This window comes from Lynx canadensis, chromosome B1 (genome assembly GCF_007474595.2).
Source record: "Lynx canadensis isolate LIC74 chromosome B1, mLynCan4.pri.v2, whole genome shotgun sequence".
NCBI lineage: Eukaryota > Metazoa > Chordata > Mammalia > Carnivora > Felidae > Lynx > Lynx canadensis.
In genome coordinates, this window is record NC_044306.2 from 70,787,572 (window position 1) to 70,813,357 (window position 25,786).

General features: G+C 36.4%; 1 protein-coding gene across 1 annotated transcript in view; it reads right to left on the reverse strand.

Annotated features, from left to right (window-relative positions):
- Positions 1-20,478, reverse strand: part of GLRB (glycine receptor beta) — a 94,484-nt gene extending 74,006 nt beyond the window's left edge. Inside the window, exons 1-2 of the mRNA XM_030312852.1 lie at positions 20,432-20,478; positions 18,680-18,829 (exon numbers count right to left, since the gene is read on the reverse strand). Coding sequence (XP_030168712.1) covers positions 18,680-18,801 — 122 coding nt within the window. The 5' untranslated portion in view covers positions 18,802-18,829; positions 20,432-20,478. The remainder of the gene's footprint in view (positions 1-18,679; positions 18,830-20,431) is intronic.
- Positions 20,479-25,786: the final 5,308 nt, after the last annotated feature.

Below are 25,786 nucleotides of genomic sequence, written 5' to 3' on the forward strand. Positions count from 1 at the left end.
ACAAGTCTTATCAAGGTCAATGATGTTGTCAAATGCAATGACCAATTCTCAGTGTTCACCTTCTTGATCTAACCACAATACTTGACATTGTTGATCATTACCACCTCCCTTAAAAGATTTTCTTGGCTTGAGTTCTAAGTAAAAAGACATGACCTTAATTCCAATCTTACTTCACTAGCTGCTCCTTTCCATTCTCCTTTGCCTGTTCTTCCTCATTTCTTCAACTTCACCCCCAGTCATTTCTCAGATGTTTTTACCTTCCTAAGTAACTCAGTTTCTAAGTGACCTCATTCATTTCATTAGTTTACAACTCACAAATTTATACCCCCAGACTACACCATTTCCCAGAATTTCTGATGCTATATTCAACAGCTTATTGGACATTTCTCCATTGAAGTTTAATGAAAACCTCAAAATTAAGACAACCAAGACCAAATTCTTGATTTCCCCTCACCTCCGATCTACTCCTAATATAGTCTTTAATAGACCTCTCAGTATATTAAAACAAACAAACAAATAAACAAACACCTTCATGCTTTCTGTTCTCAGGCCCAAAACATGGGAATCACCATTACAATGAGCTACAAGCTTTCTGACTCTTCCCATCATTCACTCTGCTCTTGGTCTCCATACCATCATTTAAATACATAAAGCCTGCTTCAGGACTTTGATATTTGGTGTCCTTTTCCTTGAATCATTGTTCCCCTAGAGATCTCCATGGCTTTCATCTTTACTTCAGCTCCCTATTAAAATCTTACCTTATCAGAAAGATATTTTTGACCAGCATGTATAAAATAGGAACCCCCGCCCCTTAATTATCCTACTCTAATTTTCCCCATAGCCCTGATCACGATCTGCCATATTATTTTTTAAATGTTTATTTGTTTTTGAGAGAGACAGAGTATGAGTGGGGGACAGGCAGAGAGAGACAGGGAGACACAGAATTCAAAGCAGACTCCAGGCTCTGAGCTGTCATCACAGAGTCTGACGCGGGACTTGAACTCGTGAAGTGCGAGATCATGACCTGAGCCGAAGTCGGGCACTCAACCAACTGAGCCACCCAGGTGCCCCTCACTGCCTGCCATATTAAAACTTCATGTGTACATATCCATGTTGTCTCCCACTAGTACCAAACTTTCTGAGGGCAAGAACTTTGTTTTGGTCACAGCTATAGCCCAAGCACCTAGATCAAGGCCTGGTACATATTAAATGCTCAATAAAGGGTAACTGAATAAACTAAATGATTCATTTTTAAAACATAAAAGAAGTAGACAGTATATCAGTTAAGTGTCAGAAAGAGATTGTTTGCTCTAAGTTGAAAATTTGCATTAAGAATCGTGAAATCTCAGAGCACCTGGGTGGCTCAGTTGTTTAGGTGTCTGACTCTTGATTTTGGCTCAGCTCATGATCTCATAACCTGGGATTGAGCCTGGCATCGGGCTCCGTGCTGGCAGACAGAGCCTGCGTGCAATTCTCTCTCTCCCTCTCCTGTCCTTCTACCTCTCTCAAAATAATCTTAAAAAAAAAATAATAATAATTTTGAAATCCCAGAATATAATCATATAATGTACTCAAAATTGTAATGACTGTGCCTTCTTTTTTAAAGCTACCTATAAGACTACTCTTTTCATTTCCATTGATAAGACAGAATTGACTATACCTACCTAATTTTTATAAGCAAGAAGATGCACATTTCCAGAAGTTACTTACAGGAGTCCATCTTTATTATGGATACTTTAACTGTAGCTCCAAATGTCTATTTTACCTTTTTTCATATAATTCTTATTCTAGACAACCCAATCTATATTAGTACTATCAACGTTCTAATTCCTGCTGCATTGCCAAATGCATTAGTCCAAAATTTTGAATATTTTGAATCAAAAAAACACATCTAAACTTTAAAAAATGAATTATATTTTTGGTAATTAATTACAAACAGTGCTTCTATGAACATTCTTGTACGTATCTTTTGGTACACATATGTACACATTTCCACTGAGTATATACCTAGGAACAGATTAGCTGGGTGATAGAGAATATGAATTTCAGGTCTTGGATGCTGCTAAATGAGTCACCAAGTCTTGTACCAGTCCATACTTTCATCAGCAGTACATGAGAGTTGTAGCTCACATTCTCACTAACACTTGGTATTTCTTTTTTCTTTTCTTTTCTTTTTTTTTACTTTTAGCCATTCTAGTGGATGTGTAATAGCATGCCATTGTCATTTTAATCTGCATTTCCTTAGTGACCAATGAATATGCTTATTGACCTCTTGGCTATAGTCTTTTGGTCATTTTCAATTAGGTTGCCTGCCTTTTCCTTACTGATTTTCAAAAGCTTTTTTTTTTTTTATGTTCTCAATAAAAGTCTTTATTGGTGTGTGTGTCTGTGCATTTGGAAACGACCCAAATGCCTTCACAGGAGAATAAAGTGTAGTGATTCATATGACAGAATACAATGCAACAATGACAGTAACAACTACTGTGACATTTAACACTGTTGATGAATCTCACAGATAAAACAAACAAAAAAAAAGCCACTCATTAAGGATATTTACTGGATTATTCCATTTATATGCAGCTGAAAAACAGGCAAATTTAACATACTGTATGGTAATCTTCAAAAAGGCAGTGAGTAATTGGAAGAAGAATGAAGTGGCTTCTCAAGTTTGAGTAACGTTCTCTTTCTAGATCCGAGTGCCGGTTCCATGGTTAAATGTGAAAGCTAATTAAGTGGTACACTTACGATTAGTGCATTTCTATATATGCATATTAGACTTCAAAGCGTGTAAAACAATACACACAACAACTTTTGTGTTTAAATATATGTGTATGTATGTGCACACCCACATGGACAGACACACACGTATATACATATATGCACGCACACACACACACACATGAAAAGAGACAGAAACAGAGAGATTGCATAAAGCAATTAAAAGGTGATTCTGGAATTCTTGGTAAGTTAAAACTAAAATTCTCTAATATTCTATATGAAAGGGGATAAATACATGCATCCAAATTTGTTATAGTCACTAAAAGATAATTCCCTTTTGTATCTCTCAAGAACTGGACTATTGTTTTTTATCCCCTGAAAGCAGAGTCGAGGAGAACTGTGTGTTTTACACTTCATTTCCTTTGTAGTTATGCCTTTGTAGATCTTATTGTATGAGTACAGGCAGTATGAAAAAAAGAGTGCACAGATACTGTTTCCTGACAATAGTAGCTTAGAATGACTTCTTATTTACAAAACTCTATTGGTAACCAACATCCAAATTGAATACCATTAATCAAATGAATGACTATTTTTTATATGGTGGAACCCACATCAATGAACAGGAAGATTGTAAGACTGTGTCCTCAGAAACTGACATTCTGTTATTTAGATAAAACATCGATGAGTTTTAAATCTCAGTAAAATCCCACAAGCAAACCTAATGTGTTACTTGAAAGTGGTAAAAACATACAAAGGGTAAGTGAAATCAAGGTAAAGAAAAATGAGTTCTCATTGGTGGAAATAACATCTAGATAAATACAAACTGGAAAGAAGGCTCATAAAACAAATTGCACTGAGAATCAGAAGACCTAAGTTTTACTTCCAGCTCCTAGCCTGTGGTGTGCCTTAAGAAAGCCATTTCCTCCTGTGACCTCAGCTTTCTTATCTTCCAAATAAACGGAATGGACTATGATGCTGTATGACCAAAAAAAGAAAAAAAAGTCCTAAAATACCCACGTGGATTAGATAACAAGAATACTACTAACTTTATGACCTTAAGAAAGCTATATAAACATGCTCCACAGCACAAACTTTTCACATGTAAAGGGAGAAGGATGCTACGTCCTATATAGATTCATTGTATTAAAAAGGGTCATAGGTCAAACACATGGCACCTGCCCTCACGTTGAGAGAGTGTGCCACATAGGTTGTATGCACCCAAATCTTAGCATTCTGAATCTATGAAAAAGCTATGTCTAATAAAGTTACTCAGATATTTTCTCCATGATTAGTTTTCCTGCCTGTAATAATTAGCTTAAGTAATGATAGAAGAATGAGACCAAGAATAATATGAAACACGTAAAATTCCTTTGAACCTTTAAAAAGGTTTCAACAATACACAAATATAGGTAATCCACTTTGTAGAACTTTTACAGTTCAGAAAATACTTTCATATACAATTTCAAATTATACTATCAGAGAAGCTCTGTGAAATAGGTAGAGATAACTATTTCCAATTTACAGATAAGAAAATTGAGGACTGGAGAGGCAAAACAATTGCTTATTCAAGGTCACAAATGTATTAATCTGTTCTAGAACAGAACCACGGTCTTCAGACTCAGGACAACATTGTTTCCACATGTTAAAATCCCAAATAATCTTTTCTCCCCAAACTGTGAGAAATTCATAAATCTTATTGCTAATTCTTTCATTTTACAGATCAGCGTTATTAAAATGAAAAGTGACTTATCTGAGAACACACCACGAGTTAGTAACAGAGCAGAGCCCAATTCTTCTCCAGAATTTCAATCTAATTCTTCTTCCTCTTTATTAATTCAACTAATTTCACTTTAAATTTGGCATTAATTTCAATATTTTAATTACACATAGAATAGGGCTTTCGTAGAGTAGGTAGGTGGCTTTTGAGGTGGGGCTGGAGGAGGAGGAGGCAGGTAACCGGTAAAAAAGGAGAGGACAAAGACAAAGTCAAGGCAGTGGTTACAGTATGCACAACAGCGCACAAAGGGACGTTTGTCAGTGACAAGTTAAGTATGCCAAGAGCATGTTAGAGGTGTGGAATAGAAGTGCAAAGAGAAAGGGTCAGCCATAGTCAGAGAAATAAATGATGGGATATACACTGAGCATCACTGATCTGCTGACGCTATAAAACAGTAGTTTTCAAGGTACAGTCCACAAATACCTGAAGGTACCCAATACCTTTTCTGGTGGTCCATGGAGTCAAAATTACTTTCATAAAAGTAATAATTTTAAAAATATTATTTGCTTTGTTTCACTATACTGACATTTACACCGATGCCACAAAAGCAACGGTGGATAAACTGCGGTGTGCAAATCAAGAAAGTAATACTTATACGTATTAACAGTCCTTTACTTTTGCATGTTAGCAGTAAATAAATATATAGTTTTAAAAACAGTGTTCCTAAGTTATATTCTTAAAGAAGCACTAAAATGCTAATTTTATTGAATTTTGAAATTTAAATCCACATTGTCTTAATATTCTGTGTGAACAAAATGGGAAGTACCCACACAGAACATCGAACTATGCTAACAGGTCCAAAGAAAAGCAATTGGGTCACTGATGTTCTAGCCAAAGCAGACACTTCTTATGGAACACCATTTTCATGGAACAACACAGAAAAACTATGGTAATTTAGTCTTAGTTACTTAGCAAACAATTTTTCAAAAGTGAATCAAGAGAGCTTGTTAACTTCGAGAAAAACTGCAAAGAGCATAGTATTTGCTGTCAATAATAAATTTTAAATTTTCACACAAAAATTGGAATTTTAGACAAGGTAATACTCACCATCACGAGCTTCAATACTTTCCAATACTTAACAGACTTTCCAGTGAGATTGGAAGTGACATTAGATAGATGTGATGTTTTGATATTGTATAATGAAATGTGTCAACATTTGCAAAACCCAGCAAGCCAATATTTTCCTCATGGCCAATGGAGAATGTTATAAAATTATGTTACAGTCATCCACTGTAACTATAGTTAACAATATTATGCTGTATATTTGAAAGCTGCTGAAAGAGTAAATCTTAAAAATTCTCATCATAAGAAAAACAAAATTGTATAACTATGTGCTGGATATTAACTAAACTTACTGTGGTGAGCATTTCACCTTACTTACATATGTCAAATCATTATGCTGTACACCTTGGACTAACACAGTGTTATAGGCCAGTTACATCTCAATGAAAATAGAAAAAAAAAAACAGAAATCAAATTGTTCCAAAAACAATTTAAGACGCTAAAAAAATGTGAACAGTAATAAAACTAAGAAAGTGTAAAAAAAAGGGGGGGAACCAATAGATTTTCGTACAACAGAGAACAAAATGTTCACTGATCTGATTTCAGAATTAACACCGCAATTAACTTTTAAGAAATTATCACTTGTTAACTTTTGGCATGGCATTAAAAAAGAATATTCACAGCTATGAAAAGGCTATTAAAATAATCTTCCCTTTTCTAATTACATGTCTGTGTGAAGTCATACTTTTTTTACCTACTCCAATCAAAACAATATACCACAAAGCCAAAATGAGAATCTGGCTCTCTTCCATTAAGCCAGCAGGAAAGAGATATGCAACAATGTAAAACAACAGCCACTCCTCCCACTATTTTTGTTTGTTTTTGAAAATATAGTTACTTTTCATAAAAATTAAGTTGCTTGGGGCGCCTGGGTGGCGCAGTCGGTTAAGCGTCCGACTTCAGCCAGGTCACGATCTCGCGGTCTGTGGGTTCGAGCCCCGCGTCGGGCTCTGGGCTGATGGCTCAGAGCCTGGAGCCTGTTTCCGATTCTGTGTCTCCCTCTCTCTCTGCCCCTTCCCCGTTCACGCTCTGTCTCTCTCTGTCCCAAAAATAAAAAAATAAAAATGTTAAAAAAAAAAAAATTAAGTTGCTTATGTTAAGATGTAATAAGTATAATTAAGTGATTTCATTAATATTTTAAAAATTTGTCTCAATTTATAAGACAATATCAGTACATATAACTCACACAAACTAAAGCTCTTTGTGGCCTTCAAAATGCTTCAGATTGCAAAGGGGTGCTAAGACCAACAGTTGGAGAGCCACTGCTGTGCAGTATGAACTAAAGTGGAGACGTCAGGCTGGAGTTCAGGCAACTAGGTAAGCAATTTCAATAAAAGATTCGAGATGAAATGATGAGAAAATGACCAAGACCATAATAGCAGGGATGGGGAGAAGCAGCCAGATATAAGAGTCATTTCCAAACAGGAATCAATAGGATAAGTAACTGATGAGATGATCAGGGAGAGAGCTCATGGAAGAAAGATGCTTCTGCCATTTTTCATGAAAGGCTGAGTACAAAGTTGAGAAATGCAGATCGTAGAGCCGGCTTGATACATGAACTCTGAGGTCCAGCAGGAAGTTGAAAATAATTATGGGGAACCCACAGGAGTAGTTACACCTAGAGATAAAGTTGTGTGGATAACCACAGATACAAGTAGAAATTACTCAGGAAAAAAACTGATGAGTAAGAAGCTAAAAGGACCAAGAATGAATACCCGGTAAAACCCAGTATTTCAGGATACACTAAAAAGGAATAGCTAGTGAAAGTGGCTAATCAGTTAAATCAGGAAAAAAGTTCCAAGAGTGAGTCAAGTGCTAGTAGCCAAAAGATGGATGCTTAGGGTAGGAGACTGAGTCAGGATGTAGAAGACAATCATTAGTCCTTATCAAGTCATAGAAGGACTCAAAAGTCAATAGACTTGCTTAAAAAGAATAAAACATCTTTACCAAAAAGTACAATGGTAACAGGAGTTAATATTAACAGAGGAGTGAACATTAAGAATATTAAGTAGTACACATTGTTTCATTTCTTACCACAATAATGTATGGCTTTCATAATTCCAAGAAATTCAAGGAAAGGAAAGGAAAGAAATAATGAATAGCCTAGAGAAAGTATAGACCATTGTAGGCTATTAATTTAAGATACATGGTAGTGAACAGAGGGAGAAAACAAAGTTAATGAAATAGGAATACAAAAACTATACTAGGAAGGAAAAAACAAAAACAAAAATAAAAACTATACAGTAGGGGCGCCTGGGTGGCTCAGTCAGTTAAGCATCTGACTCTTGGTTTCAGCCCAGGTCATGATCTCATGGTTTGTGGGATCAAGCCCCAAGTTGGGCTCTGCATTGATAGCATGGAGCCTGTTTGGGATTCTCTCTCTACCTCTCTCTCTGCCACTCCCTAGCTTTCACTCTCTCTCTCAAAATAAATAAACTTAAAAAAAAAAAAAAACTGCATATATATATATATATATTTTTTTTTTCAGTTGAGAGACAATTTAGTATATTTGTAAGCCCTTAGGGGGGAAAAAAAAGCCAAAGAAAGAAAAGCAAATTGAAAACTCGGGAGAGCAGAGGTAAGGCAATAGAGATAGGTCTCAGAAGAGAGTAGAGGAGATAGGACAAAAGGAAGTCCCTTTTCCTGTTATGTCACATGGAAAGGAGAAAAGAAAGGATAGTATAGGTAGCTTTAGAGTGAAGATAGGCACTGGGAGAGTTTCCACCCAATTACCTCTATTTGTTTGTCTTTGAAATAAACTAAGACTGTATGCTAAGATTCAAAGGGGTAGGCTCAAGGATAAAACAATTATTAGAGAGAGAGAAAAACAGAGACACTAAGGGCCAAGTAAAAGGATTATTGGAAACATTGTGAAGACCCAGCCAAGACTAGATCACTACACAAAATAAATCAGTACAGATTCTGAATAACTGAAAGCATCTACATCTGAAGAATTAAGCCAAAAATATCATAGTCAAATGAATACAAAATTCTGGGCTATATTGAAAAGTGTTGTAGTAAGAATTTGGATCATTTTGTCAGTCATGCCCATGGTGTAATGGAGAGCTAAATATTGATGCAAAAGGGCACTCATTACTCATCTACTCATTAATACATTGGTATTTTCTATGAGGTTATTCCCAGGAATCATGGTAGTAAACTTCCCTGAACAGTCATGAATCCATACTATTGTTCTCCTAAAAGAGGACCAATAAAGGTCAGATGTTTCAAGTTAACCAACATATTCTATTAGTGATTTAATCAGTGTTTTGCTGTTATTCCAATCAGAGCTCTAGAAATATTATTTCATATTTACATCATGTCTCAGAGGAGCTATTTGTATGTACATAAATTTGAATAATTTGCCTCATGAATTCTAAGCGTAAATTTCCATAAAATGTCTACGGTAAAAGAAATCCTTTATAAAAAGTTCTCTGCTTTGTGGAACACAGCAGTGTTCTGTCTCTTTCAGGTAGTAACACAATGAGAATAGAGAAGACCTCTGCAAATATACTCTGTGCTTTACCATATTACTGTATCTCCAAAGGAAAAAAAAAGGCACATTTCTGTAAGTCAAATTCCTTAATGTATAAAAATTGGTACGCTATTAATGCAAACAATTCACCTTCTACATACATTAATCTACTTTGGAATACAATGAAATACATACATTTTAATAAGTCAACTCTGAAATTTAGCTCCCTTTGTAATTAACTTAATCAAGAAACAGAATTTTGTGTATTCTTTTTCTGTTGGTAGGTTTGGCTGGTTTTTAATCTGAAAGCAAAAGAGGAACAAAAACAAAAGGAGTTAACCCTGAATATAAAGGTACCAAAAGAATGATAAATAAAACTTGATTAAGTCATAAAAGATACAGTTGTCATAAATGAATGATGGATGAGTGAAATTGGGAGACTACTGAAATCAAACTTTTCCCTATACAAATGAGTAGAGACCCCCCCCAAATTAGTGACTTATTCAAAGTCATAAAACCAATCAGCAACAGTTTTAACTGAGATACAGGAGTGTTCTTTCTCCCATATTACAAAGCCTTGACCATCATGATTTAGCAGACATACAAAGGGAACTTTAAAGGTGTTACCTTTAATCCCAGTCCCAGTCAGCCACTGACCCATCGAAAGATTGATTTATATTATTTCTGTATAGTCACCCATTTTATTCCATTTGACTTGGCAGGCATAGTGGGGCTCTTATGCAAAGAATTTTGAAGTAGACAGAATATAAAATTGTGTATGTGTGTGTATACTATGTGTGTGTGTACACACACACACACACACACACACACACACCTTCACATATATTACTAAGTATATGTGTGTATATGTATGTATATACATTAAACTTTCACATTCTGCCTACTTTGAGATACTTTGCATAAGATTCTCATTATGCATGCTAAATAAAAGTGTGTCTGTGTATACATTTGTTATATATGGTTAGAGTTAACATATTGTGTTAACCATAAATTGTAAACACTTGAGATATATGTATATATACATATTAGATGAGGGGTGTGTGTGTGTGTGTGTGTATGCATATATTTGTTAGAGTTAATACTATATATGGTTCAACAAGAAAATAAAAGATACCATATAAAGAGTATTATTATTAAATATAATCAAATATCAAAACATGCAGTATGAACAAAAATGACTCAAGAAGAGGGAGTTAACATTAATTCTAGTCATAGACTCATGAAATCTTGGGGATGAGAACAACTTTTAAATTCTGTAATTTCCCAGTGAGGCTTGATTTGGGTAGTATCTCTACCCAAGCCACATTTTATTAGCAACAAAGAACTACCCAAAGAAATCCATTTTCTCTTTGGACAGTTCTATCATATCCTTTAAAATTGAACTTGTCTTCCTCTATGTTTCTCTTTGATCTCGGTTCTATAAGTCAACATCATGCAAAAGAAGTCTAGTTCATCTTGTGTAATAACTCCTCAAATAGCAGGTAACTACTCTTCTATTCTTCAAGGAAAACAACTCACAGTACAACCAACCAAACAACAGACTTTCATGTTCCTGCAAATCCTGATCATGATTCCTTAACAAATTCCCATGAAATTCTAACCATCACAAATGATGGCAACCAGAATTTATACCCACCATGATATTAATACTTTTTTCTTTCTAAAAATAGTATTTCTATCAATGTCCAAGACTAAGTATTAAATAGCCAGCACATGCTATCAATTTATATTAACCTTATTCTCAACTGAAACTTCTAATTATTTTTAAAAATTTCGTAAGGTAAGGTAATACTTGAGGTGAATCATGAAGGACAACTGAGACCTGCATAGATTAACCAAGGTGTTGTCATTCTAAACATAAACATGTCTAAGCATAAACAATGGCAAGAGTAGTTTAGGAGCAAGGGCAGATCAACCTTTCTAAAACTAGAGGGTAGTTTCACATAAAGTTTGGGATGCAAATTAGAGAGGCCCTTGAAAATCAAAGTAAAGAGTTTGCACTAGGATCCATCAGGCAAAAAGAAGACATTGTGGGTCTTGAACATAATATTAACAAGATGAAAATGGAAACAATATATAAGACAAATAATAATGAACAGAGAAAAAATAGGGCAAATAATTAGAAAACTATTGAGGAAAAAAGTTCAAAATGATGGTAAGTGGAGATGCAACGAACATGACAGAGGAAATCATTCTAAGAGAAAGAAAGACAGGTTCCATTTAAGTTTCATGCCTGAGTAGCTAGAGTAATGAGGATGCCAGTTTCAAAACCTAGGAAATTATTTGGAAAGGGAAGATCATTAATTCACCTGATGGCAAAACAACAGCATGCCAGTAAGCTGGGATTGTTTAACAGGTAGTAAAAAAAATGCATAACTAAACATTAGTGACATATTCAAGCTAGATGTGTTATGGTAATAATAATACAGACAATTTTCAATTGTATTCATTACAGAAATTACCCACACCCTTTTGCAATCAGCTTTTCATCTTTTGGCCAACACATTTATCTTGAATGTTTCCATCAGGAAGAAACTAGAACTAAACTAAAATCAATCCACTCTATTATAATCAATAGTAGGTAAGAAAATCAGAATAGGAAGAAAATAGCTAATATTATACTTAGACAACATGTAATAGCTTTGATTATTCAGTACATCTACCCTTCTACCACATATAACTGATATATACAAATGCTATCATTAAATGGTCAAATCTCTAAGAGACAAAAAAATTTCTCATAACATATAGTTGTTTTGTTTTGGTTTTGTTTTTTTTTTAGTTTGTGAACAAATTAATATAGAGAAGCCACATCGTTTTCCATTATACACACAGCACCAAATTCCTTTGTCATGATTTTAAAAGTAGAGTACCAACAGTTTGGGGGAAAAAAGATGGGACTCATTTATGCTAACATGACTACACACTAATATAAATAATAGCAGCCCTCATCTAGTATCAATCAAGGGTATATTATTAAGTCTCCCCATATTTTGGATACAAGTATGGGCCAAAAATGGGAGAAAGGAAATTTTAAATTTAAGTTATAAACATATTGGTGCACTTACTGTAAACTATCATATACTTGAAATTCAAACAGTCCTCAACAAATGGTAGCAGATTCCCTAGGCTCAGTGATGGCAAAAATGGCAGCATGTGCCAAAAGGTTACAGCCTGGCCAAATTCAGTATTTAAAAGTGACATTATGTCTGCTGATAGCACAAAAAGAAGTGACAAGTAACGTTTTTTGTTGAGATAATTCTATTTTGTTTTGGTTTATTCAATCAAAAATTCTGAAAGTATACTATATATGTTCTGGTTTCATATATAATGCACATATAAATACAAATATATCAACATACACCACCTTCTTAAAAATTACGGCAGGTATGACTAGATCACTTAAATCTGCCATCCCTCAATCATTATTTGAGAACAGTAGCTTGACATATTTCTTCCTATTGGTTTAGATCAGAAAGGAGAAATATCTTCTGGGCTTGAAAGACATACTTTAAAAGTATGATCGTTCATGAAATTCCAAGAAGAGATTCTACCACTGAAGGTTTTTAAATCCTTATTATTAACACAAGACCAAGATATATTTATTTTATATGGGTGGGCTTTCCAAGACAATGCACCAAAAATAAAGGCAGATCTGTTTAAATCTGCACTGAAACAAAATTTTCAAATGATTCTATCTCATTCTATTGGATAATAGTAAGGCTGTAATCAAATACAATATATAAAATCAAAGAATCTTAAAAATATGACAAATTAAATTGACCTTAAATACCACTATCTGGTCTAACCACCTATCCAATGTTCAAATTTTCTATAAAATATATCTGCCAAATAATTACCCTTCATGCCGAGTGCCTCCAGTTACTACTTATTTTAACTATTGGTGCCAAGCAGCAAAATCTACTTTCTCATCCACATCAGAGTTTTTCAATGATTTGAAAACAGCTTTCAAATACCTCAGTTTCTTCAGTTCTTCCTAGTATGACATGATTTTAATTATTTGAATTGTTACTGCAATATTGATTAGCACAATGCAGAAATCTCTGTAAATCTTGCTTCAAATAATATCATTCTACTAATACACTTAACATAAAATTGGTAAAATAGAAATACTAATTTCTTTAAGTAATGATATATACTCATTTGTATCATATATATTATATGCATGTAATGCATATATATACATATATATTATATACATAATATATATATATATAATTAACGTAGTATCTCATTTTTTCTTTCAAATGTTTTCTACCATATTTTCCCCATCCTATCCTTGCACAGGTGATTTCTTGACAAAAGTGCAATTTATACTTCCATCTTTTTTAGATTCAGCCCATCACTTTAACCCTTCAACATCACAGTGGATCCTAATTCTGTCTCAGATATTCACTATATGTTCCCAAATCACACGATCCTCAGTTTGGGTGTTTCCTCTGTAGAGTCTTATTTTAGTCACTGAAAAAAATGTTAAACTTGATAAGGCCAAAATTTCACAAGGAAACATCATCCATTTTGGAGATGTTCCACTAATTACCCAGTTGTTAACTCATCTAGTTAACTCATCTAGACTATTTATAAATATGGTCCATAGGGACTTATATAAGTTCCTTTCAAGTATCTTAACAAAACCCAGATATAATGACTTATAAGAGCCAAAGATCTTTAGGTTTTTATTCATTCTTTAAACAAATTTTTATTGTATGTATATATTCTGTGATCTCTGATGATTGAGTCAATAAGACACTGCTCTCTAGGAGCTTACAATCTAGTGGGGAAAGCAGGCAATTACAACTGATGATTACCAAACAGTATTATAATAAACATGATAGGCAGCTGGGGAACTATGGAGGCACAGAGTGTCATTATCTAGATCAAATGATCAGATTGGGGAAGGTTTCCCAAGGTTTGAGATCGTTATGGAACAGTCAGATTAAAATTTGGTTATATGGGTGTGATGCTCTTCAGAGAGGGGTCTGGGCCAGACATACAGACTTAGGTGTATTAAAAAGAAAACCACAGGCCCAAAATGGTGTCACTTAAGCCAAGTCACCAAATATAGACCTAATACCTAACCCAACTACATTTCAACGTCCCCGTCCCCTAAAAATGTAGTTTTAACTAGTCAGTCAGGAATGTTCTGATCAGCATCAGTGAGGAATCTGTCACATGTGCCCTCTCCATTCCCCAAAAGATGAGATAATGCATCTAGTAAGATCCCTTCCCTCTAAGGGAATGTAGCCTTGCCTGAAATAATCCTTTTTTTTTTTTTTTTTTGCTAAATAACTTCTTGCCACACTCTTCTTCCTGTAAAAACCTTCCATGTTGTATAACTCCTCAGAGCATCTCTGTACTTGCTAGATGGAATGCTGCCTGATTCATGATCTGCTACTAAACCAATGAGATGTTCAAATTTACTTGGTTGAATTTTGTTTTCTAAGAAGAGTCAACAGTGAATAAGTGATATTTACAGCCATGGATTTAGACAAGACCACTGAGGCAGGAGTTAACTAAAGACAAAGCATTGGCATTTCAGGTAAAGGAAAGAACACTTCTAGAGGTGTGAAAGAGCAAGTGTGTATGAGATCTGACTCATATGTGTTGAAGTGGGAGGGGGACTGGGATAGCAAGATATTGCTGGAGATGCCTGGGTGGCTTAGTCGGTTGAGCATCCAACACTTGATTTCAGCTCAAGTCATGAACCCAGGGTCGTGGGACAGAGCCCTGTGTGGGGCTTCGTGCAGTGTGTGGAGCCTGCTTGAGATTCTCTTCCTTTGTCTCTCTCTCTCTCTCTCCCCCTACCCCCTTCCACATGTACGTGCTCTCTCTGTGTAAAAAAAAATAAAAGTGGTGGCAAATGGCTATTCAAAAAAAAAAAAAGAAGAAGTAGTAAAGAAAATATTGCTAGAGGTGTCAGAGGCCAGCTTAGCAAGAGCTTTGAGTATGAAGCCAAGAAATGAGAACCTTATACAGAAAGCTATGGAGGTGCTTAAGGGGCTCTAAGCATTGGAACTACTTGGGTAGACTGAAGATTCAGAAAACACACTCCAGTAAAATATGAATTGATGGAGGAAGACAAGAAGCAGAGAGACTAATAAGAAGTTCACCAAAACAGGTGGAGAAGAGTAATTAAAGTAGTGTGTCCACAGGGGAGTGAAAATGAAGGACACATTCCAGAGCTGATCAAGACTCTGAATTGAGAAGTTTTGGAGACTACTCAATTTGAGACGCTAAGGTAGAAAGAGAATGTCTAAGGCGATCCCCCGTACTTCCGTTAGCAAAAGAGGTAGTGGTATCATTTGCTGGAAAAATGAACACGGTATTAGGAGTGGTGGGGAGGATTTCTGAACTCAGGTTTTATCATGCTGAGTTGAGCTCGAGGTCAAAATAAGTATAGCCACATAAAAATATTGGAGTTATGGGTATGGCATTCTTCAAAGAAGTCTGAAATGGACACAGAGATTTAGGACTACAGTGAATAAATGGTAGTTACAGCCATAGATTTGGACAGAATCTCTCAGGCCGACTGTATAGGCAACCAGAAGAAAGACCAAGGAATGAAGGTTAATGTCAAATTCAAACTGGAAAATAAAAAGCTGTGTCCAAGGACTTAATCAAAATTATCTTCTCATTTACAGTTTATTTCTTATATTTTAAAATATATTAAATTTCTAAAATGTTTGAAAGGAGATTTATCAGATAGCTTGTCAATGTCATATGGCTGTTTCACTTACACATCAAAAAACAACAGCATAAATTTATGTTACAGCATCTCAAAAAAAATGTGAATTAAAAAAAAAAAAAATAGTAAAAGAGCCAGGAAAAGCTTATGATATAATTCAAGCTCAACATCAAAATTGAACCCTAGAATGTTAAGGACCCCAAGTCTTTTATTTCTTCTACATTTTAAAACCTTTTTCTTCTTATATACAGTCTTGGTTGGGGGAAGGATATTATCACAACAGTGAAACAGAAAATTTGTGCTTGTGCTTGCTACACTCACACATTAACTGCCTATGTCTATACAACTCCAATGTCTCAACTCTACTAAAAAAAAGTTAAATAAAAAATCACTAAGGCTTCCCCATATTAAAGAGTATTATGATGTGATCTGAACCTAACTTTCATAATCTCAAATATTCCTCTTAGTCAAAATGTTTTATACTTTTTCAACTTATATAAGATGGGCTGACTGGATCATCCTCTAGATACAAATGATCTGCATATTCTTTCACAGCACATTAGTAAAGCTGAGGTTGTTAATCTGGATGTTCAAAGAAATTTAATATAATGGATCCAAACATAGCCAGAGAAAACTCTAGTCTTCTGAAGTTCACTGAATTCAGTGATAAGTCAAAATTCTTAATAAAATGCTCAAACAAAAAATATGTAAATCTCGGGGCGCCTGGGTGGCGCAGTCGGTTAAGCGTCCGACTTCAGCCAGGTCACGATCTCGCGGTCCGTGAGTTCGAGCCCCGCGTCGGGCTCTGGGCTGATGGCTCAGAGCCTGGAGCCTGTTTCCGATTCTGTGTCTCCCTCTCTCCCTGACCCTCCCCCGTTCATGCTGTCTCTCTCTGTCCCAAAAATAAATAAACATTGAAAAAAAAAAAAAAATTAAAAAAAAAATATGTAAATCTTATTCTCCAAGGCACACTTACTTTTTAATAAGTCAGATTTTTGGCAGCATCACCATGGCAACTGTTAATAATGCTTTAGCTAGTCTCATAATTATAAAAAAATACTAAAAAGTTTAAAATTGTGTTAGAAAATTTCAAAGATAAAATTTCAATTAATTACCAACACGTCTAAAATACTGTGATATGGGCTTACCAAGTGTATGTTGGGCCTTCTGCTTGAAGATATTCATATTCATCAGAACAGAACCTTTATGGTTTCACTCTTAATTAACCTACTAGATTTAACTTTAAAAATCTGTCTTACGTATAGACACTTAAATATATAGCCATTTTATATATAAGACAATTTAACAGCATAATTCTGAAAAGGGATAGAATGTCCTCTAAAGAACTCATGTAAGATACATGGTAGTTCTCAGGCTTGGTGTTGGCATCTTCAGAACTCTCTTAACTCATGACAGTTGATGGGGGAGGTAGAAGGAAGAGGAAAAGAGCCCTGTGAACCTCCACATATAGAGAAACCTGACTGATTGAAGTTGGCTTGATTCCACACACAGGATGACCATGACTGTTAAGACATACGCAACAGTTTGTACCAATATGCCAACAATCATCAAATAAATGGTTAATATAAAGAATATCTAAAACATGAGAATGTGTCCTTTCACTTGGGAGGAGTAAGGCCTGCCAATGTCCAGTTCCCTAAAATGCTTATCTCCTGGTTGTGACACCAAAGCTCTTGACATTGAAGAACAGTGATAGTTACAGATGGCAATTATTCCTGAACCTGCTCCATCAGATACCTCATACCCAGTTGGGCAAATGGCCAAGGAGGGACACATGAGTAGAATTCAGGGCCATCCTATTACACACCCAGAAATCTGGTCCTGACATCAGACTGTGCAGCACTGAAATAAGCAGCAGGACTATTAAACCTGAAAACCAGCAGATACTTCTAAATAGAGAAATTTATTTAATTCTAGACTTTGATGTGGATCATGATACTGTCTCCAGACTTTTAATCTCACATACTCATATAAATACCCATTCCAAAAAACAATTTTAATAGCCTTTCTTTATAAAATAAACCTCCTAAAATGTACCTTAACATCTCTTACAAAGTATCTACAAACTATAATAGTCTACCTTTAAATGATGTTGATCCTGAAATTACCCATGATCAACATGGCATTTAAAAAATCTTAATTCAAAACTGACCTATAACAACAAATTAACTTTTATTTCAGACCACCACATATATTATTACCTAAAAACACATTATATTGGTGTAAGTCGTTTGCTTACACACTGTTCAATTGCTCTAACCATTAGGTACTATTTGCTGTTATTCACCAGCAATATTAACCCTTCCTATTTAAAAAAAAAAAAAAAAAAGAGTCTAATTCACAAAAGGAGGAGTGGGTGATTTGGATTTGTTTTCATGGTTTTTTTTGAGAAATAACCTAATCTCCTAATCTAAGTCCTTTGCAGAAAAGTACTGAAAAAGAAAACTGATCTACCATGTGAATTTTACTTCTTCCATGTATCAATATAAACTAAATGCACTTTAAAATCCTACTTTAGCTATCTAATTTTTAAATTAATATTCATTTTTAGGAATATTTTTTAAAACCATCTTTTTGAACTGGTATTTGCTCAAAACACAGAATTCCAGTATCTAATTATAGTTGCATATTTAGGGTTGAAAGAAATAGTAATGCTTTTTTCTAATTTTATAAAAGATGTATAGAAATCATATAATCCCAGAACATGAACAAAACTTTATAAAACTTTACCTTAAACACTAGGAAATAGCTATCACGTGCTAAATCTCTCTTGTGAAAACAATGGGTACATATTCTGATATGAAAAGTTTTGCTGATATGTGTTTTAAAAACCACCTTACTTTGATAAAAAATGCAATAACATTTCTCCATATAAGAATATAAGACATGAAGAACGTACGATGGGCATAGATACTGCTTCTTTTTCCCCTTCCCTTTCTTTGAAGACTTCTCTTTAGAATAAGCTTCTTCAACCCACAAGGAAATTAAAATAAAAAAGGCAATCGCCAATAAAAACTTCATCTTGAAAGTTAAATTTCAGGAGATCAATCTACAAGAAAGAACAAGAAAATGTTTACATTAAATGATAACAATAGGACTCTACAGAGTAGACCATGACTACCCAATGGCCAAGGGCATTTATACGTGAAAGTTTCATTGCTCAAACCTAAGTGGTAAGCCTTCATTATACATGTGTGATGTTTAGTAGTAAAAGTTAAATAGTGATTCACAGAAATATAATCCCAATGTTTAGAAAGCTACCTGGAAGGATGTTTAACACAGTGTTAAAAGGTTATCTTCTTCTTGTACATTGGATTCTTTATTTCCTTTTTAAATTTCTATATTGTTTGAATTTTGCATGTACATTTTTTTCAAAAATAATAAAACTATTCTAAAGGAAAAGATAATTCTAAATATTAAAGAACTGATAGAGATAAAAAATTAGTACCAAAAGTTTCACACTTTGTATTCATTGTTTTTTACTTATATGCATTAAATTTGCAAGTTACATTTTACTCAAAATAGGATCATAGTGATTTAAGTTAGCTTGTTGGCTTTCCCACTTTCATGTTACTAACATTTATCATCAAGATGATTTTCGACTCCACAAATTCTGTAACATTATATGAAAAAAATAGCAAGTGTGGTCAGACCCTTCCAAATAATCTTCTCAGTCCTATTTTAATAACATTCTCTATGCTCAAATGAGAATTATATTCTTGCCGGTCCAATGCATTAACAAAAGGGAGAGAAAGAGAGAAAGAAAAAAACTTTAAGCATCTAGTGACACTGGAATATTTAAGCCTCTTTTGCAGTCCTTCATTTCCAAACCATAAATTGTTTCCCCATCATTGTTTTCTGCAGACTAAGAGATCTATCATAATCCTCAACACTAACTTAATTCCTATCTCACCTGTATAATTCTCCTTCTCCAATGTCATAATTTGCATCTCCCTTCCTCCCAGGAACTCTCATTTTCTCCCATTTATCCTTTACAGCCCCTGAGGGAAGCCAGAAGGGCTTCTTCCCTGGTTCTCTCTACTGAGGACAACAGAGGGGGCTTATCAGGCCAAGAGCAACAACAGAAGGCTCTCCTCTGTCAACTTCCAGCATTGGACGCTCCCTTCCCCATCCTACGGTGGCATCTGCTTCCAGACACCTTTGCCCACAGCAGCAGGTACTTCTCCCACCTTCTCATTCTTCCCCGGGAAATCAGGAGGGCCATCCTTAACGGGCTGAAGGGTCGACAGAAATCCAAGCCTACGCTCTCTGTCTTCACCTCCAACCTTTCAAAGGGGACAACTGCAATGACTGAAGGAGCTTCACAAACAAAACAACGCAAGGAGCCCTCCCCGCAAATCCTGCGTTCCCCCAACGCCCCCCCATTTCTCTGCATCCCTCCTTCCGGAGCGTATCCGCGGACGCCACCGCATCCGTGACCCGGCTGCCGGGCGCCCCGTGCCCCTCTCCCCGCGCAGGGCAGCGCTCACCTCCTCCCCCTGCACGCCGCAGTGCTCCCCGCGCCTCCCAGGCTTGACCCGGTCTCCCCGCAGAGCATTTATTCCGGTCCCCAGATCACCGCCGCCGCCCACTCCCCGTCCTCTCTGCCCCCCACCCCTACCCCCAGCCGAGTGGAGCCCCTGACTCTTACCCGAGGCGCCCCCGCCCGCAGCCGCCAGGCGAGGACGCGGCGGCGCGGGGCCCAGACGGCGGTGGCTTCTGGGGGTGCGGCGGGCGCAAAGCGGGGGCAGCTGCGTCCCCGCCGCCCGCGCCACCGCCGAGCTCGGCTGACGCGCCTGCTCGGGCCGCCGAGCCTGCGCCGTGCGTGGCGCGCCGCTGCCGGGGCGTCCGCAGCCGCGCTCGGGGACGCTGCGGGTCGCGGGCCGCGCTGCCGTGAGCCGGGGCGGCTGGCCCGCGGGACAGCCGGCTGGCGCGACGGCGGGCCGGCGGGCCGGGAGGAGGGAGAAGGTGTTCCGACCGAGCGTGGAAGGACGTCACAGCACCTTCCCCTCCAGGCCCTGGAGGGGGTTCTGTGAAATGTAGTCCCCCTGCAGGGGAATAGAAACGACGGGCGCGGGGAGGGGGGTGGGGGGGGCGGTGAGGACCAGTTTGGGGACAGAAGGAGACAGACCTTTCAAGGAGCTGAAATCGTTTAGGGTCAACTTTTGATCACTAGTTACAAAAACAGGAAAACAACAAATGATCTTCTTGGATAAAGCAGATGAACACAGCTTCTGTAATTTCATCATCAGACTCTTGGCATCTAACTTAATCCCTTGAGTTTTACCAACTATTTCTAACAACTTGACCTTTCTAAGCAAGCTTAAATTGGTCGAAATTACTAACACCATATAATCTTTCAGGTAATGCTATTTTAACATTTGTTACGTAATTGGCATGTGTCTAGAACTTTACAATTTCAAAACCCTATCCCTGCATTATATCATTCATTCCTGGGCAAGTTTTATGTCGTCATTCCCATTTTGCGGATGATGAAAGTGAAGCTCAGATGTATTAAGGAATTTGCTTAATGTTGAATGGAATTTACCAGCAACTCAAAGTCTGATTTTTACATTTGAGTCAAATATGATCTCCGTCTTCTGGTAGCAAAGTGTTGGTTGTCGCTTTTTAGGAAGCAGCCTTTTATTTGACTATGCACCTTCAGGTAACAGACAAAACTTTCCTATTACTGCTTGACTGTATGCCTAACTGACTTTTTTATGAACAAAGCATTGTCCCAGATGAGCACCATTTAGTACTGTATATTGGGGCCTACAGATGTATGCACTAATAAATATTTCAAACCAGATGATATGAGCAGAAGGGGACATTTTCCGTACCTAACCCTGTTTTATAAGCTTCACAAGACGTTCTGCTGCCTAAGGTTAGCATCTGATCATTATTTTACTTAAAGAACTGTTCTATTGGGAGCCTCCAAATTGGACCAGAATAGGACTTTGGGATTTTACAAGAATATAAAGGAGAATTGCATTGACCGTATAAGTTTTATAAGATGCAAGTTTTGGAGAATATGTGATGTAAGGAATTGAAGGGGAACAGAATTTGCTACCCCAAACTATATTTCTTTGGGATAAGGATTACTTTGAGCTGATCATTTTTAAGATACAACAGACATAGGAGAAAGCTCTGAAAACTGAGCAGAAGTTACCCTTCTGTAAAAAACATTTCACTTGTAGAGGGGAAGTCTCCATTTGTAAGGGTGTTTCTCTCTCTGTCTCTCTCTGTCTCTCTCTGTCTCTCTCTTTCTCTCTCCACCAGGGAGAGGAGGTTGACTAAATCTCTAGAAAGTTTTATCAGTGAAGAAGTCATTGACTTAAATCTGCATAACAACGATACACTTGTTTACTGTGCTTTTCCTGGAAACCTCCCATAACTGGCCTTCCTGCCTGACAACTGCCCCACCCTCTAACATCTTATTTTGTCTTTAGCAGTAGATGGTATTTAAGATGATAGTTTGATGGGGCACCTGGGTGGCTCAGTCGGTTAAGCGTCCGACTTCAGCTCAGGTCACGATCTCACGGTCCGTTGGGCTCTGTGCTGACAGCTCAGAGCCTGGAGCCTGTTTCCGATTCTGTGTCTCCCTCTCTCTCTCTGACCCTCCCCTGTTCATGCTCTGTCTCTCTCTGTCTCAAAAATAAATAAACGTTAAAAAAAAATTAAAAAAAAAAAGATGATGGTTTGATGGACTTCAGAGAATTGCTCAGTTTTCCTGGGTGTTTCCCATGTGTACAAAGAGGTATACATGTTATTAAACTTGTTTGTATTTCTCCTGTTAATCTTTTATTGGGTTGGTGGTGAAATGTAGCAGTTCTTAGCCAAGAATCTAGAAGGATAGAGGGAAAATTTTTTTCTCCTCCCCTACAGAAAAGTAAAAGAATAAGTTTCATGCAACCAAAGGAGTTTGGAAGTTGAAGAAAACCTTGAACTTAGTTTTCTCATAATCAAGGAATCACTAAGAGTTTGGAATAATAGGATATTCAGATTCCAGTAATGAAATAGACTTACCTTTTATTTACAAAATCTTAGGAACACATTTGGAAGAATTTATGTGTTGTAAACACATAAAATTGACGGGTTTACTTTCCTTAGAAGTGTTTTGTAATTATGCCACCTGTAGATATAATATTGGGAGAATTAGTTATTCATAAGAAAAGCATGTCCAAGTGTTTGGATAGGTTTGGGTTTGTTTTTGTTTTTTGCCCAGAAGTTAGGAAATACAGTTGGTGACCTAAAATGACCACTTCCAGGCCTATGAAGCTGTAAGTTCAGATTTTTGAATATTATCTATGAAGATATCAGCCCATTTGCATTTATATAGCTGCTTTGTATATTTCCAAAAAGAAAGCTTCCCAATGATGTCATGAAATAATCTATTTTCTCAATCTTGTCAAGTGTTGGTTCACTTTCTCTATTTTTTTTTTTTTTTTTAATTTCCATTCACTGTCTTAGTAATTTCATCTAGTTACAGGTCTTTCAGTACCATTGTTGATGACTCCCAAATTTATTTCTCCCAACTAGACCTTCCTCCAGAACTCTAGACTCCTATATCCAATTGCGTTTTCAATGTCCCAACTCACATATTTAATAAACATTTAGTACTCAACAAGTCCAAAACGGAGCTTATCTTCTTCTCCCCAAAATCTGTTCCACACTCAGTCTTCTTCTCAACTGATGGCAATGCCTGCCTTTCTTCCTTCCTCAGGCCAAAAAATAAATCTTAAAAACTGTTCTTTATTCAATATCACTTTGTGTCACTCTCCACATCCAAACTATGAGGAAACTCTGTTTCTCACTATTTTTACTGTAACATACCTGGACTGAGTCACCATCATCTCTAAATTGGACTATTTGTACAGCTTCATGGCTGCTCTTCTTGCCTCTGCCACTGCCTCCCCTATTCCCTAGTATTCTCAGCACAGCAGCCAGAAACCGTTAAAATATGTCATATGTCAGATGATGTCACTCCTCAGTCAAGAACCCAGCAATGACTCCTCATTTCACTCAGATTCTAATCCAAAGTGTTCACAATAGTCTGCAAGGTTCTAGTTGTTATGTACCCTTCTCCCATTTTTCCCCTTGATCCCTAGGGTCGATCCACACTGATCTTGATGCTTCTCCAACATGCCAGTGCCACGCAAATGCCACCTTGGGTTGTTGGTTCCCGCTAGTGTGTTCTTCGTCCAGACAGCCATGTCTAACATCCTAACTTCTTCAATTATATCTGAGATGTAACCTCTCAAGGAGATTTGTCTGATATTATTTAAAAGTGCAAACTGTCCCCCCTCCAAGGATTTCTGATCCCCCTTTACCTGCTTTTCCTTTTCTTTTTTCATAATATTTTTTGCCTTTAATATATTGCACAACTTATTAATATATGTGTTGCCTCTCTTTCCATACTTAAAAATGTAAGCTCAATGAAGGCAGTGATGTGTGTCTGTTTTTGTCCATCGATATTGCCCAAGCACGTAGAATGGTGTTGAATAAATGAGTAAATCTTGCCCTAGTTGCTTAATCTCTTTAATGTTGTGTTTTTCTATCAGTGAAATGAAAAAAAAAAGTACATAACTTATAGAATTGTTCTAAAAGCTAATCAGGTTCATTTATGTTAAATATCTGGTACAGAGTAGAGAGAACATAAATAATTACGTCCCCTCTTCTTGTGTTTTTTTTTTTTTTCTATTTGTTTAATGGAATGATAGTGTTTTTTTGTTTTTTGTTTTTTGTTTTTTGTTCTTTTTATTAATGGGATCCCATTGTACATTTCTTCCTACTTTTCTGTTCTTTTATTTACATCTACCTGGAATGATATTATGAGACCTATCTCAGCATATTCAATAGGAACCCTATTTCTTATGTACCCAGCTTCATGTAGCCTATAATATTTATTTTAATTGATCATCAAAAGTAAATGCTGTTCTATATATCTTGCATTAGACTGAGTTACCAAACATAAGAAGAAGAGAGATTTTTCTCACCACATTATTTGTTCATATGCAATAAGCACTTAGCACTCTTGCTACTGCCTTAAGTCTGGAAACATTAGTCTGCAATATGTAAATTCATTCCCTTTCTATTTTTTCTCTATACAGATCATGTTGATTTGTTAATGTTAGCCTGAATTGTAAATCATTAATGAGGTTTTTCATCAAAACTTGAGTCCAAATTCAATTTAACCACCATATATTTTCAAGAAAAACATATTCAGCTGTTTTATTTTTTTCCAGTTTTGTTGAGATATAATTGACATATAACATTGTATAAGTTTCAGATGTATACCATAATGATTTGATGTATGTATATATTGCAAAAGGATTACCACATTCATCACCACATATAGTTAACAAATTTTTTCCCCTTGCGATGAGAATGTTTAAGATCTACTCTCTTAGCAACTTTCTTCTTTTTAAGTTTATTTATTTTAAGAGAGAGAGCATGCAAGAGAAGTGCAGAGAGAGAGGGAGAGAGACAATCCCAAGCAGAGCCCGATCTGGGCTCCATCTCACAAACTGAGATCATGACCTAAGCTGAGATCAAGAGTCAGACACCCAACCGACTGAGCCACTGTGGCACCATAATAACTTTCAAATAGACAAAATGTATGTTAACTATAAACATCATGTTGTATATTACATCTCCCGAACTTATTTACCATATAACTGAAATTTTGTACCCTTTGATCACCTCCACTCAATTCTTCCATCATGTCCAGCTATTTTATTTATTAAAAAAAACTTTTTTTTTTTTTTATGAAATTTATTGACAAATTGGTTTCCATACAACACCCAGTGCTCATCCCAAAAGGTGCCCTCCTCAATACCCATCACCCACCCTCCCCTCCCTCCCACCCCCCATCAACCCTCAGTTTGTTCTCAGTTCTTAACAGTCTCTTATGCTTTGGCTCTCTCCCACTCTAACCTCTTTTTTTTTTTTTTTCCTTCCCCTCCCCCATGGGTTCCTGTTAAGTTTCTCAGGATCCACATAAGAG